Below are 16166 nucleotides of genomic sequence, written 5' to 3'. Positions count from 1 at the left end.
AACCTAAACTTCATCTCATTGTTATTTACATAAAGTACTGGAGTACAATTGATTCTCTATAATGAGATGTTGAATCAACTTTAGAATAAAATTCTAAGGGTGTCAATACTACTAAGGGTCTCAAAATAGAGGGGGAGGGGGGGGGGGGGGGGGGGGGGGGGGGCGGAAATTTCTAACCAGTGGGTCTAAGTGTATTTTGTCAAAACCTCAAGGGGATGTGAATGAAATTAACCCTTTCTCACACCCATGTAACTTTAATTTAAAGAGGGACCAATAAATCATCTGATTAAATTTCAATTAAAGAAACTAAGAAAACTAGTATATATCCAAATAGCCCCTTTATCAAATTGCATCACTAAACATAACAACAACTATAGACCCCTAATTTTGTTCTTAGTTTCACAACATATGCATACTTATCTATATCCATAACTCATGTAGTTGATTGGATATGGGATGTTAATCATGTCTTGGAATTCCAGTATTGCAACCTCCCACTATGAGGGTGCCTAGCATCTCTCTATTGAGTAATCTGACCCTAAACACACATCCTTGGTTTGTTGACTCTTTATTTTCATTTTTAGAGTGATTTAGGGTTTTATTTTTGTTTTTTTCTTTTATTTTAAAAAATAAAATAAAATGAGAGGAATCACAAACAAAAAATAAAAAAAAAGTTTTCAAAACAAACATTTTAAAATAAGAGGTTCACCATTGAGATGCCACCTTAAACATGTGGGTCCATAAAATAAAATAAAAAAATCCCCTTAGCACAAACATAAAAAGATCACCAGAGTAAAGATTAAACCAAACTAGCAAGCAACCCCCTAAAAAAGTTCATTTAACCAATGAATCTGAGATCCCATAGGCTGATCACTTGGGTCGATTGGTTTCATTACTAGTTGCTGCCACAATAAAAATCAAGGATGAAAAATGATTAGATCTCCTATCGTATATTATGAAATATAGATAAGACCATATAAACAAAGCTATAGCTAGAAAAGGCATTTACCCTTATCTTGGTTCATGCTTGCTAGAAACAAGCGCAAATGAGGATCTATGGGCAAACCCATTTCCTCATAAGCTGGATCGTAGAGCGAGTTCAGGCATCTGAAACCATTTGGAGATAATTTTAATTTTTCTTTTCAACTTCCTTTGGGAATAATAAAAAATGTGAATAAAAGAAATATGAATTAGTATGATTGTTTTAAGACAGAATATACCTTGAGTTAGACGTACTAGGACGGTGGGATTCCTGATTGTGGTTTCCAAGGCCTTGAGGAAGCCAGTTGAATGGTTGATCTTCAGGCACCACTTTCATCTACACAAGTCAAACTACTTAGTAATATAATCAAGGCAGGAAATGATACTTTATTGTGCACATAGAAGAAAAGAATATATGATGCTTTATTGTGCACATAGAAGAAATGAAAATATGGGAAATGTGGAAAAGTTGTTATCCTTGAACGACTAGGGTTCTTAATAGTGACTAAGAAAGGATTCAGATAGTTTTTCAAGTAACCTCAAGTTGGGTTTGGAAGTTCAAGCAAGCTGGTACCATATGGTTTAGTTTAGGCATATGTTTCATATGGTATAGGGTTATGATGTTATTATCTCTACAAAAGGTTGATGTTTTTCCAAGGCAATCTAATTTAAATTTCTTGGCATGCAAAGAAGACAATTCAGAAACTTTTTATGAGAACTCAACTTTTTGCAATGTAGTTTAAATTCTTAACTCCAATAGCTCTTTTCAAATTAAGTAAATGGCATACAATAACAATATCGAGTTCAACTCATTTTTTAGCTTTTCTTCTCCATTTCTAATATTGAATACCTTAGGTGTTGTTTGGATACACTTCTTATTTTTTGTGTTCATAAATAGAAAATGATAGTAACTTCTACATAAAATGTAAGAAATTTTACAAATAATTTTTAAAGACAAAAAGGAAGTCCATAATTTTTATATAATAATAACCATTATTAGGAGTGAACCAATCTCACCCACAAATCAAGAGGACACAACAGTCAATTCTTATATTTAGGAGTAATATATGTATACCTTGTATATTTCATGTATCTTTTGGAAAGTCATGTCTATATTTAAAGGTTTTAAGCTGTAGTGTACAAAGAATAATATACTTTGACCATTCATCCATTTACCTTCCTATGGCATCACAACTATTCTAGCTCCCATGAGTTCTTTTTCTTCATTCTACGTTTCACCATGGCCAATGCAAGCTCAACCATACCATCCCACCTTCCCCTATCAACCAATACCACCATGAACCCCAACAATCTCATTGCCATCAACGGAGTTAGCCAACTTCCACTCAAACTTACCCCCATCAACTATTATTCGTGGAAAACATAGTTTGATACATTGCTCTTTGGATATGACTTACTTGGCTACATTGATGGAACAAAACCATATCCATTCTCAGAAATCACAATTGATGGTAAACAAATCTCCAATTTTGACTATATTTTTCAGACAAGATAGGACAAACTTCTTCTTAGAATCATCGGTTCCCTTAGCCACAAAGTTGTACCTGTGGTTCATTCATGCTAAACCTCCATTGAAGCATGACATCATCTTACAAAGCTCTATGCTAATCCTTCATCCTCCAAAACCATGGGATTGGCAGAACAACTCACTCTTCTCAACCGTGGCTCTCAACTAGTAGTTGATTAGCAACAATTCGTGATATCGTCAATGAACTGGATCTTCTTGGGGCACCCATTCTAAACTAATACCTCATCACTCACACACTGAATGGTGCTGGTCCTGAATTCAAAGAAATTGACACTATTGTCTGAGCATGGGATACCGTGATCACATTTGATGAGTTATGTGACAAATTAGTAGAATATGAAGCCTTCCTCAGGCATGAAAAGCTTTGTTCCATTGGAAATCTTGGTACTATTACTGTCAACAATACCCAATTTTCATCTTCCAATAGTGAAAAAAGCCCCTAGAAAAATATATTTCTCCAATAGGAAAGAACAAGGACAATACCCTCCTCATTTTGGGAATCAACAAGGCCAACGCCCTCCTCATTTTGAGAATCAACACTCTAGCAAGAACACCACTATGATATGCCAATTTTGTGAGAAGATAAGTCATACTATTCACCGGTGTTGCCCTACTAAGAAACTATTCGTTTCATCCACACCTATTGCCAATCTAACTATCACCATTAGCAACTCAACCAATTGGCTCTTAGATATTGGTACCTCACATCATGTTACATATGATCTTAACATCATGTCTCTTAACCAACCATACAAAGGCCTGGATGAAATCGTCATTGGAGATGGTAGAGGTTTGACTATCACTCATGTTGGAAAGACAACTGTCTTAACTTCATCTTACTTCTCTCTCTCTCTAATGTTTTGTGTATCCCCACAATGAAACAAAGCTTAATTTTTGCCTTACAATTTTGCAAGACAAATAATGCCTTCATTTAGTTTAACTCTTCTTCTTTCTGTGCGAAGGATATAGCCACAAGGACACTGCTTACTCGGGAATGGAGCAAGAATAATGTCTATAAGTGGTCAACTAGAGATGCTTCCATTATAGGGATAAAATGAGCTTGCATGGGTGTCAAACCCTCTCTTGACAACTGGCATGATAGACTTGGTCACCCATCTTCTAAAGTTTTATACCAAATTGTCTTTTAGAATAATCTTTTAGTTTCCTCCACTTTGTCTGAGTCATCTTCTAAAGTTTTGCACCAAATTGTCTTTTAGAATAATCTTTTAGTTTCCTCCACTTTGTCTGAGTCATCTTCTAAAGTTTTACACCAAATTGTCTTTTAGAATAATCTTTTACTTTCCTCCACTTTGTCTGAGTCATCTTGTGATTTGTTAGTGTAATAAGAGTTACTAATTACCCTTTGATAAATCCAACCTTCAATGTCATTTTCCACTTAATCTTGTTTACACATATATATGAGGACCCTCCCTTATTTTCTTAATTGATGGATTATCTTATTATGTCCTTTTTGTTGATCATTTCATCAAATATTCATGGTTGTTCCCTTTATTGAATAAATCTAAAAGTTTTCACTATTTCCAAAGATTAAGAAAATAGTTTTTTTTTTATTTTTTATAAATCTTCTATTGCTACCATTTACTCTGATCGTGATAAAGAATGCCAAGGCTTAAAATCGGTGTTTGCAAATCATGGGATCCTCTGATCGTGGTAAAGAATACTAAGGCTTAAAATCAGTGTTTGCCAATCATGGGATCCAACATCTGATCTCACTTCCATACAAACCTCAATATATTGCATTTGCTAATGTTATCATCGACATATTATTGAAATTGGACTCACCCCCCTACATGGAGCATCCTTGCCTCTATCCCTTTGGTCTTTTTCTTTTAACCCAAGACTTACAATAAGAAGAATGGAAAGATGCCATGAGTGAAGAACTTCAGGCTCATAGCTTGATACAAGGCTCACCTCATGGCCAAGGGATTTCACTAACGACCTGACCTCAACTATCAAGAGACATTCAACCTTGTGATCAAGCCTACAACCATTTAGAATATTCTCTCTATTGCTTTGCCTTGTGGATGGCAAGTGCATCAACTAGATGTCAACAACGCATTCCTCCACAAGCATCTCCATGAAGTAGTTTTTATGTCATCATCAGGATTCATTGATTAGTCTTAACCCATCATGTCTGTCATTTGCATAAATCCATCTACAACTTGAATCAAGCACCTTGGGCTTGGTTTATTGAACTAAAGACCTTTATTCAATCTTCAGGATTTTAGGCCTCTCACTCTTATTCTTCTATATTTATTCATTCTCACAACTCTATCCTTGTTTATTTTTTAGTTTACGTGAATAACTTGCTAATTATAGGGAACTCTTTACTCTATCCACCATGTTATTACGACCCTCTCCAATTGGTTCTTAATCAAAGACCTTAGGTTTCTTCATTTTTTCTTAGGTTTGGAGGTCATTCCCTGACCAAATGGCCGGACTTTTCCTCTCTCAACAAAAATATGTTCATGAACTCCTTGCAAGATTTTATATGGAGGATATCAAATCCTTTGTCACACCACTTAGTTGCATTACTTGACTTGCTAAAAAAGATGGATCTACTCCAGTTGATACCTCCTAATACCGCAGTCTCATTGGTAGCCTGCAATACCTCTCCATATATAGACCTAATGTGGCTTATGCCATAAACAAAATGTCTCAGTACATGTACGCACCAACTCCAACTCACTGGACTGCTGCCAAACGTCTCCTATGATACCTCAAACATATCCTAGACTATGGTCTCCTACTATATTGTTCACACTCCTTACATTTAACTGCCTACTCAAACTCTGGGTAAGCAATCATGATGACTGCACTTCCATCTCAACATATGCACTCTTTCTCGAAAAGAACCCAATGTCTTGATGTTCTAAAAAGCAATGAACCATTGCCCGCTCTTCTAATGAAGCTCAGCATCACTCTATGGCCACGGCGTCATTTGAAATAGCTTGGGTCACTAATCATCTTCTTAAGCTATGCATCCTCCATCCTAAGCTGCCACATCTACTTTGTGACAAAATGGTATTATGTATCTATGTGCAAATCTTTTCTCTCTTTCAAAAATGAAGTACATTATTCTTGACTACCATTTTATGTTAGAAAAAGTAGCTATAGGCTCCCTTCAAGTTTCTCATGTGTCAACCCAAAATCAACTTGCTGATATATTCATCAAACTGCTACTAAGGTCTCGCTTTACATTCTTTTGGTCCAAGATTAGTGTTTCTAATGGAAACACCATCTTACAGGGCATATTAGGAGAGAACCAATCTCACCCACAAATTAAGAGCACTCAATGTAATTCTTAAGTTTACGAGTTGCCTTATATAGTTCATGTATCTTTTGGAAAGTCATGTGCATATTTAAAGATTATAAGTTGTAGTGTACAAAGAATAATATACCTTGAGCATTCATTGATTTACTTCTTCAACTATATTTTATATTTTTAAAAACAAAAAGCTTATTTAAACAAGTTTAGTTTTTTTTTTTTTTTCAAATGCTACCAAACTAGTCTATCTTTTTCTTTTTCTTTTTTATTTTTATTTCAATATTAATTGGTCTTAAATCTTAACATCATTGAGGCAGAAAGGGAATTTGATTAAACATAAAGCAAAGAATTAAATTAATTCCGGTTATTCATGAAGAAAAAATTAAATAGAAGGAATTTCTTTCAAACACCTTTTTCATCACAAATATTTAGGATAAGAGAAAGGCTGGTTTAGTAGAACTTTCAACTAACAAAGTTGGTTGAACATTATATCCATATCCCAAGAAAGTATCCAATGCCTTTGTTGTACCATGTCATGCCAATGTGCTACAACAAAGGTGGCAAATACTTCTCAAATTGTCTAGACATCCTCATCCAATTCCTTTTTAATGCAAACCTTATATTTGCTAATGAGTAGAATTCGTTCCTTGCACCCCAAATCTCCCCATTCTAAATGCATTGTGAAATTTACAGCTATAATAAATTGCTCAACAACTCTTTTTAAACATGAATGAAATAAGGGTTTCATCTACTTCTCTTTTAGCAAAAACAATGACATTTGATTTAAGGCAACTATCGAGAAAGAAAATATTTCCAAAGTATACTAGCAAGGGAATTTTCATACCTGAGGATTATGCATGGTTGGCATTAGAAAATGATGATATGGGGGGCCTCCAGTTGGATATGCTGGAGCTTGAAGAGGGGCTTGTTGTGGCCTAAAAATGTAAATAAAGGCAAAGCTTTTAAATACTTGTAAGTTTCCAGAAAGTTAATTCCATTGTAGAAAATTGAAAAGAATGAATATTTACAGTATCAAGGATGGTCTCAATGAAACTAACGAAAAGAGTGAAATGCTACCAATGTTACAGGCGACAGTAAACTATCAACACTATATGCTTCTCCTCATATAGAAAGGGTATGAGGTAGCTATAAGAAATATAAACTAGCTTTTGTGCACAAGATGAATGAAGATATGAGCTAGCCATTAATGCTAGTACATATTCCTAGACCAACAGGTCTTAATAATAGTAAAGATTATGAGGGGGAAAATCCAATATACCTTAGAAGTGTATATTAGACGTTTAAGGCTTACTTAAGAAGTTGCGGACAAAAGTACATGCATGCAACACTTGTCAATAAGGTAGATCAAGAAGAAGTATATCACTTTTTAATCCATGATAATTAGTTTGCACAAACATGAATAGAAAACACTCATATTTACCCAAATGGAGTGAAACTGGGATTATTGGCCATTTGTTGGTAGCCACGCTGCATATGAACCAACTGTTCTACAAAGCCTGGTGGCATATTTCCAATTGGCACCTGTGCAGATGAATGAAATTCAATTACCATCCATAGAATGTAAATAAGCTTAATATGTAGCTACTGGACACATTCAATGAGGGTTACTTGGGGTCTTGAAGAAGTATCAAAGCCATGGTCAGCGGGCAAGTTTGAGGATAGATGAGAATAATTGCTCACAACTGCTGGGTAAGGATTTTTCATGTTTTGAACTGCCTGGTTGGCAGGAATCTGGGACATTCCTACATTGACCATGCCCATAGGTGGAGGCCTAAAATTTTAAACAAAATACAATTATCATTCTTTCAAGAAAGAAAATCTAAAAATATCCGAGCACTGTTGTTGTTATGAAACAAATGGTATATAAAACATACATATGAAACTGCTCATTGTGCATGACAGTCGGTTGAGGGATGATATTCAGCTGATTATGAGGAACAGGATTCATGTCTTGCCCATGGCGATGAAGTGGTAGCAAGTCCATCTAACATTGTGAAGTGACAGACAAATTTACAAATAATCAAATTTATTTTTCATGTATACCATAGAAATATATTGAAGTTATGATGTATATGATGAATGGAAACCAAGAGTCAGTTAGGTGGATCGTACTGTCGCTGGGACAACTGATTGGGGTGTCCCTGGCACTGGAGTTGAGGGCAAAGATGCTACAGGTTGTTGCTGGTGTGGAGCGCTCAGAAATTCAGCATTCGAATTACCAGATATCGCATGAGGTCTACTACAAAATCAAAGGGCTCAGCCCAAATCTAAATAAAATGGAATAGAATTCAAGAAGGCATATGAATATTTGTTATCAACAATCATAGGAATAATTAAACTATCGTTAATATTTCAAACATCTGAACTAAGAGGAATAATAAAACTATGAGGAAAAATTAGAATACTACTCATATGAGTACTAAATTTTATGTAGTTATAATCATTTAAATACAAAAATAAAAGACGAGACATTCACCTTTGAAGCATGGACAAGGACATTGATCGAGGTGTGTTGTCCAAATCAGAGTTGACTTGATTCTGCTGGTGGTGGTTGGCTCCATCTGAGGAATTGGAAGATGACCCTTTTGGTGTCCCTGCTTCCCCTTCCCCCTATTAACGATAAATAAGTTTAAACTAAGAGAGCTCGCACTAGAAGGCCCAAAGGATAACGATATCTTGAGTAATTTATTTAGAAATAATGATCTCCAAAATGTTTATTTACAACCTTATGAGAAAATTTTGAAAGAAGATGAGTTGTTAATGATTAAAGAAAAAATCTGACATACATGTTTGATCTGTTTAATTAATAGAGACATTGATGAACCTTCATTAGAAAATATCATGTTAGCAGCATATGCAAAGTGTGGTACCAGCCAATAACTTGGTATAAACCATATATAATAGCATCGTAACCTTGAAACCAAGACTATCTATTAAACATACACAAATGACTACTTATTCTCTGCACTCAGTGATATTAAAACAGGTTTGCCATTTATGAATCTACACAAAGGACAACAGATAATAATGAACCAATTAACCACTAATTTTTGCAGAGCAGTTCTTTTCTTTTGTAATTAGATCGTTGAAAGTAGTATGGAAACATGAAAGTAAAACAGTCTGCGATCTGTTGTAGAAACCATCACAAAATCAACACATTACCTCAGCATTTTGTATCACTTCTTCTCCAAGGAGCCTCTTGTTTGCATTACCTTGTTCAGTAGACATGGTTCCTATCAAACCCCAAAGATATAATTAGTATAGTACTCAAGCCAAGCATAGGTGCTGGTTATATAAAGTATGATGAACTTTGATTCAACTGAAAGGAAACAAAATATATAACTGCAATGGTTTTTTCATTATTACCAGTTGATTAACTATGTAACTGCTATGACATCTACAAAATATTTATTTGGGAGCACCTGAGTTTTAGCATAAGCTCCTTTTAAACATAGCAAACCTTATAATACATGTACAGAAGTGCAAAACCCTCCACTGTTTCCAGAATATCAGAAAATATGTCTAAAAGTTCTCTTGAGAAACAGCCCATGATCATCATCTGAATCATAATAAAATCTAGTCCTTCAAAGTCATCATCGCTGCCTTACATTGAAAATATATGAATTTTATAAATTAGAATATCATGCTAATGCTGCAGCATGCAAGCAAGTAATAATATTCTAGAGAGTGATCTTTATTATTTCATATAGTTCAAGAGAGACCACTATATTTTCTAACCAAGAAAAGGTCAGTGCTTCCTGCTACCACCATCTTATGCTCATTCCCCTCTACAGAATGGGGTAGCCACTGGAAAAGACAGACATCTTTTAGAGGTCACTCGATCTCTATTAATTGGTTGCCATGTTCCATCTCACTTATAGGGTGAAGCCTTGAGTTCTGCTCTCTATTTGATTAATCATACAACCTCTAGACCTTTGGATGTGATTTTTTACTACTGTATGCTTCCTTCAGTTATTCATTTGGCACCTCAAATCGATGGGTGTGTGGTGTATATTCACTTACATGCACATCAACATACCAAGCTTGGCCATGGGCATTAAAGTGTATTTGTTGGGTATGGCTCCAGTCAAAAGGGTTATCAGTGTTATCACCCCACTTCAAATATGTTTTATGTTTCTATAAATGTCATATTCCATGAAAAGGAGCTTTTCTATACAATAAGGTTCCCAGATTCATCACTTCAGGGGGAGACTATGAATGAATCATAGAATCCTAATGATACAAGGTTTTTAATATACTAGGACACCTAATGATGAGAGCTCAATAGAAAATGTTAGTTCAATCCCCATAGAAAACGTCAGTTCAACCTCCATAGATTGCTTAGTTAAAAAAATAAATAAATAAATAAAAAATAAAAATAAAAATTGAAGATCAGGACCATGATAGTACATTACCTCCTAATCCGCCAATCCAATCTTCTCCAAATGACTTATTAGAGGTATCACCTGATTCTCATTCTACCCTTATTGATTCTAATGTTGATTATGTTGTTAATTCTTCTAATATTGATCCTAAACCATATCACTATCATCTTCCACCTTGATCTAACTGTGGCCAACCACCCATCAGATATGAACTTGATCCTAAAACCAAAGTGAAATATCCCATATAAACAATCATGTGTCATCTCACAAGCTATCTAACTTATAAGCATCCTATGTTTTCCAATTGTCATATGTCTTTATTCCTATTAAGTGCAGGAAGCTTTAGCAGATTCTAGATGGGCCAGAGCTATGGTAGAAGAGATGGCAGCTCTAGAAAAGATTGCCACTTGGGATCTCATATTCTTACCAAACAGGAAGAAGAACGTGGGGTGCAAATGGGTATGTGCTGTCAAGCATAGAGCAGATGGAACTATTGAGAGATACAAAGCTCATTTAGTTCGAATGGAACTATTGAGAGATACAAAGCTCATTTAGTTTGAAAAGGTATACACAATCTTATGGCATGGATTACCAAGAAACTTTCACATTTGTTTCCAAACTCAACACTGTGAAAGTACTTCTGTCATTAGCAACTAATCAAGATTGGCGACTTCTTTAGTTTGATGTAAAAAATGCTTTCTTACATAGAGATCTTACTGAAAAGTATATATGGATCCTCCTTCAAGTACTCTAGAATACAAACACAACAATAGTTTGTAAACTAAAACGAGTTTGTATGGGTTGAAACAGTCCCTGAGAGCTTGATTTTTCACCATGATCATGAAGAATTTTGGCTACAAACAAAGTAACTCATATCACACTTTGTTTTTAAAACATAGCAGAGATAAAATCACAGCTTTGATAATCTATGTCGATGATATGATAGTGGTTGGTGATGATTATGATGAGATTTCCAATTTACAATAATATTTGGCTTCTAAGTTTGGAATAAAACAATTTGGAGACCTTAGATACTTTCTTTGGATTGAGGTAGCCTGATCTCAACATGGAATTTTTTTATCCAAACATAAATGTATTCTTTATTTATTATCTTAGATAGTAATGTTGGGATGTAAGTTGATTAACACTCCTATTGAGTAGAATCACAAGTTGTTTAATTGTGTGAGTGCAACTTCTACAGATAAAGGAAGATACTAGAGGCTTGTAGGAAACCGATTTACCTATTTCATACCAGACCAGATATTGCATATGTAGTTATTGTAATGAGGCAATTCATGCATCAACCACTTAAACCTCACATGGATGTTGTAGAGTGCATACTAAGATATTTGAAATTTGTTCTAGGAAAAGGTTTATTTTGCTCAAATCATGGTCACCTAAGAGTTGAAAGCTACATAAATGTTGATTGGGTAGGTTTAGCTAACAATAGAAGATCTACTTAAGGATTCTTCACCTTTGTAGGTGGAAGTCTTGCAAATTGGGGAAGTACAAAACAACCAATAGTAGCAAGATCAAGTGTTGAGGCTGAGTACAGAGATATGGCATTTGGAGTATGTGAGATGCTTTGGTTAAGAAAATTAATTAAAGGTTTAGGTTTCAAGCCTAAAGTGGCAATGGATTTATATGGTGACAATATGTCAGCTATAGAAATTGCTCAAAATCCTATTCAACATGATCGAACATAACATGTAGAGATTGATAGATATTTCATCAAAGAAAAACTTGAAACTAGAATCATTGTTTTTTCTTTTGTTTGTGAAATACGAAGATCAACTAGCTAGTGTTCTCACTAAAGCAGCATGTTTAGTGATTCTCTTGTCAAGTTGATTGGGGTGGGGGGTGGTCGAGGAGTATTTAGGTTTCCTAAAATTATGGGAAATCCCATGCATGTATATGAAAAGTTTCCTTCGTATGTATCCCTTTGGGTTTTTTAATAGAAATCATCAAAAGATATTCTCTTAAACCGTATTTGACACTTCTAATGCTTTTGATATAATTTCTATAAATTGGTCAACCCAAGAGAGAAAATGGAAAAATTAGAGTTATTAAATTCCATAAACCGCATTTTCATGATGCGAATCCTAAAGTATACATGCAAACAATAAATTTGAAACACAACTTAAATTTTAATGCTACTTTGGAACAAAAATTGAAATAATGAGAAAAACAATTCATGCAAATCCGCTTAGCATCGACTAGCAATAAAGCTTAATTCTCATACTTTATATGCTTATATACATCAATATTAGTATGCTAACTATTATAAATGAACCCTCTTCACTATCTATGAACTATTAGATATAGTCAAGGCATAACTATTGGCATATTTAGCCTTTTGTTCAATCAAGTTGTAACTGCCTTTATTTTGTTTACCAGTCTACAGTCAACGAAGCTTCTTATCCATTAATAAGACAAAGTTCATTTGCTCTTCCTATTTTCTATATGTAGATCATAAGGTAGATATTTGTTCTTACCTTAGTTACTTTTTGAATGGTTTCCAATCCATGTTGCCATAAACTTTGGTTTTAGTAGAAGTTTCACATGTCGTTAAAATATCTACATAATCCCTAAGGCTTACCTAATTAATACCAATCTTTAACTCTTTGTATCTATGGTTAGGGTAATAATAAAAATGAGATTAAAGATCGACTTGGACAAAATCTTTCTACTTCTTATTTTGAGAAGAAACAAAATTTGTAATAAATGAAATTTTAATGATCTTTCTTACAACACAAGTAGGGAAATTTATAACTAGAAGAACAATGTCAAAAAGCCAATAAGTAAATAAAAAAATGTATGATGTGTTTGTTATTCCCATCAAAATGGCATTTTTGTGCTCTTTTGTTTTCATACCGTACAAATGCATTGATCCTTTATATGTCATCATGTAATAAAGTTGGAATTCCATTAAAATTTGAATTGTACCGATAGGTTAATAGTTGAATTCCCATATCTATCTCTTTTAAATCCGAGAAATGACCTTCTTTCATCATGTAAGATAATAGTAGTCATATATGAAATAAATGGTTTTGTTTCTAATATTCGTTAAAGGCTAGTTAACTCAATCCATCTTAGTTAGATTATAACAAGTTATGAAGCAAATTTTAATGAGATATATGTTCCTTGTTCTTTGGCTAAGAGCACATACAATTAAAAGAAAATGATAATCGAGCCCTATGAAGATTTGGTCTATCTAAAGTTGACAAGTAGCACCTGCCATGTGAAATATCATTTTGGTTCTTTATTCAAACCATATGATCACTTGCACATGATTCATCTCAAGAAGTTTCCATGGAGTAAGCATTTTGCAATGAGGGAAAAAAAAAAACCCTAAAAATGGACTCATTCAAGGAAGCAATTTACCTTATACCTTTGTATTTGGTTTCATGAATCAAACGAAAGAGCATATAATAAATAGACAAGTCATTCGTATACCAATCTTCCCATACAAGAAAACATACAATAACTATAGGTTGAACATTTCTTTCCTAGGTCACCTCCATTGTTGAATTGGATGAACTCAAAAAATAGAAACCATATAATTGTTTTATATGATTAAAGAGCTAGTTGATCTAAAATTTATTTAAGACCTGCATTGAAGATTGTAAGAGAAGAGAAAAGAAGAGTGAAGAGAATCAAAAAAGGAAAGCAAAATCATAAGAATATCAACAAATGAAAATCTAAGAAAAAAGCTTCAAATGAAAAGAAGGAATTAAAAGAATGGGATCTGGCCAAAAAAATAGCACTGAAAAAAGAATAGAAATCATACTATTGTTCTCTATTTTCAAATTTCACAACTGGATCTAGAACTCCTTTAAATCCTACAATTGTAAGAAAAAAGAAAATGTTACAAAAAGGAAACAAAGAAATAATAATAACACCAACAATATTCATGATCAAGCAACTAAGAAAAACTAGACATTCAAATGAATGGAAGAGCACCAAAATATAACCTCCTCCTGTCCAAAGTTGGCCACTACTGAAGATCGAATACCTTCAAATCTTCTCTTGTAAGAGCTTCTCCTCTCAATGCTGAATCACCTTTAACCAAATGTTGAATTACCTTCAACCAAGAAAACAAAAATATAGGGTAAGATAGAAAAGGATTACAAAATATTTTGCCTTATTTGTTTTATGCATTGAATATCTATCCTAGATTGCACACATTAACGTAAATGCTTAAAGAGAGTAAAGACTTTTTAGAAATTTTCCATATTTGCTTACTCCTTTGTTTTTTTTTTTTATCTCCACAAGATAACATTCAATGCATTCAATCATAATGAAATTTTATAATATTAAAATTTCAAATTATTTTCTTCCTACTTGATTAAGCAATTAAGTTTTTAATAATAATAATAATTTTTTTTTTCAAAGTTTTCCCTATTAATTAGATTTTAAAATAATGAAGCATATACTCTTGCATATATTCCAATGACTTTTTTTCTTATTAGAGTTGTTTCTTATTTATTACCAATATTATTAAATGAGGAATTTATTTGTCTTTGTAAATATACCAATTTTTTTCCCCAAAATATGAATATGATAAAAAAAAAAATTGCATTTAATAATAATAATAATAATAAGTAATTAATTCATTGACCTCAAAAATAAATGTCTCTTGAAAACCATTAGGAAAAAATGGTATAGAAAGAAATAAATTTCCCTTGGAATTGTGGATTGGGTTTCATCCAGAATTCCTAATTGTTTTCGTCTATATGGTTCATTAAAATAATTCTATTATATATTTTATGTTTTTTTCCACCTTTAATTTTTTTTAAAGTACTTCTCATTTACTAATTTTGCAATCAGTTGAATTCAAATCTAAAAGTCAGTCATTACATAAGGTTAAGAATTGAATGGAGTTTTCCTCAAATAGGATCACCCAACAAGTTATTGGATTTTGACTATCTTCAAGCAGATTTAAGAAGATTCTCTAATTTCATCTTCAAAGAAGGTCAAGAATTGAAAGGATTTTTCCTTAAATAGGATTATCAAACAAGTTGATTAGATTTTCACTATCTATAGCAGATTTAAGATGATTGTGTGGCATAATAAATAAATACAATATATACATACTATATTTACTATAGTAAATTAGATTTTCACTATCTGTAGTAGATTTAAGATGATTGTGTGTCATAATAAATAAATACAATTTGTATATACTATATTTATGATAGTAAAGGCTGGTAAAAAAAAAAAATGAAGTTGTGGTAATGAGGATGTCATACTTAGCATGGCAACATAGATTATTGAACTTAGACTTGTTATTTTGTTTTTCACCATTTCAAAAAAAAAATTGAAAATTTGTCAGGTTATAAAGTGTTTGAATGTTGATTTTGTAGAGATACCTAGATTTCTTTGTTCCATATCCTAGGACTAGGTTAGGTACATGCAAATCTTCCTAGGGCTTTCCAAATCCTATGTACAATGGAAAAACAACATTTTTAAATTAAAATATGATTTAGAAAGTGATATAGAAAACACCACTTGAGATTTAGACATTCCCAAATCTAATCCACATGGGGAAAACGAAGATTAGAATTGTTGAAGGTTTCAAATACCCAAGATCTTCCGCTTGATAGCTCTTCCTTGATCTTAGCACTTAATCGGTAAGGAGGAATGAAGGGTGGAGGCTTTGGTGGATGGTGGAAGATGACTCACTTTAAAAAGGAAAAAAAAAAGGTGATGGAACGTAACCCCTAAAGGGTATTTATAGGGTTCCCTAACTAGGCTTAAGTGATTTAATCCCACTAAGGACTTGAGTCATTCTAGCCCAAAATTGGTTCTAATTGATTAATTAATCCAGTATGACCTACTAATTAATCAATTAGCCTAATTTAAAGACTTTGTTCACTTATCATTATACAATCTTATGTAATTACCAAAACACCCTTATGCACAAAAGTGAATATAGAGC

General features: G+C 33.3%; 2 protein-coding genes across 2 annotated transcripts; both read right to left on the bottom strand.

Annotated features, from left to right (window-relative positions):
• Positions 1-729: 729 nt before the first annotated feature.
• On the bottom strand, positions 730-7345 carry LOC132253591 (uncharacterized). The gene is made up of 5 exons (XM_059736084.1): positions 7261-7345; positions 6664-6754; positions 1221-1318; positions 1010-1107; positions 730-902 (listed from the first exon to the last, which is right to left on the bottom strand). The coding sequence occupies exons 1-5, from the start codon at positions 7311-7313 to the stop codon at positions 871-873; spliced, it is 372 nt and encodes a 123-aa protein (XP_059592067.1). The 5' UTR covers positions 7314-7345; the 3' UTR covers positions 730-870.
• Positions 7346-7421: 76 nt separating this feature from the next.
• LOC104879166 (uncharacterized) lies at positions 7422-8436 on the bottom strand. Its single transcript, XM_059736584.1, has 4 exons — positions 8317-8436; positions 7953-8076; positions 7715-7824; positions 7422-7611 (listed from the first exon to the last, which is right to left on the bottom strand). Exons 1-4 carry the CDS (start codon positions 8337-8339, stop codon positions 7422-7424), a joined length of 447 nt encoding a protein of 148 aa, XP_059592567.1. The 5' UTR covers positions 8340-8436.
• Positions 8437-16166: the final 7730 nt, after the last annotated feature.

Source organism: Vitis vinifera, chromosome 4 (assembly GCF_030704535.1).
Source record: "Vitis vinifera cultivar Pinot Noir 40024 chromosome 4, ASM3070453v1".
Lineage (NCBI taxonomy): Eukaryota > Viridiplantae > Streptophyta > Magnoliopsida > Vitales > Vitaceae > Vitis > Vitis vinifera.
This window is presented reverse-complemented; position numbering and strand designations above follow the sequence as displayed.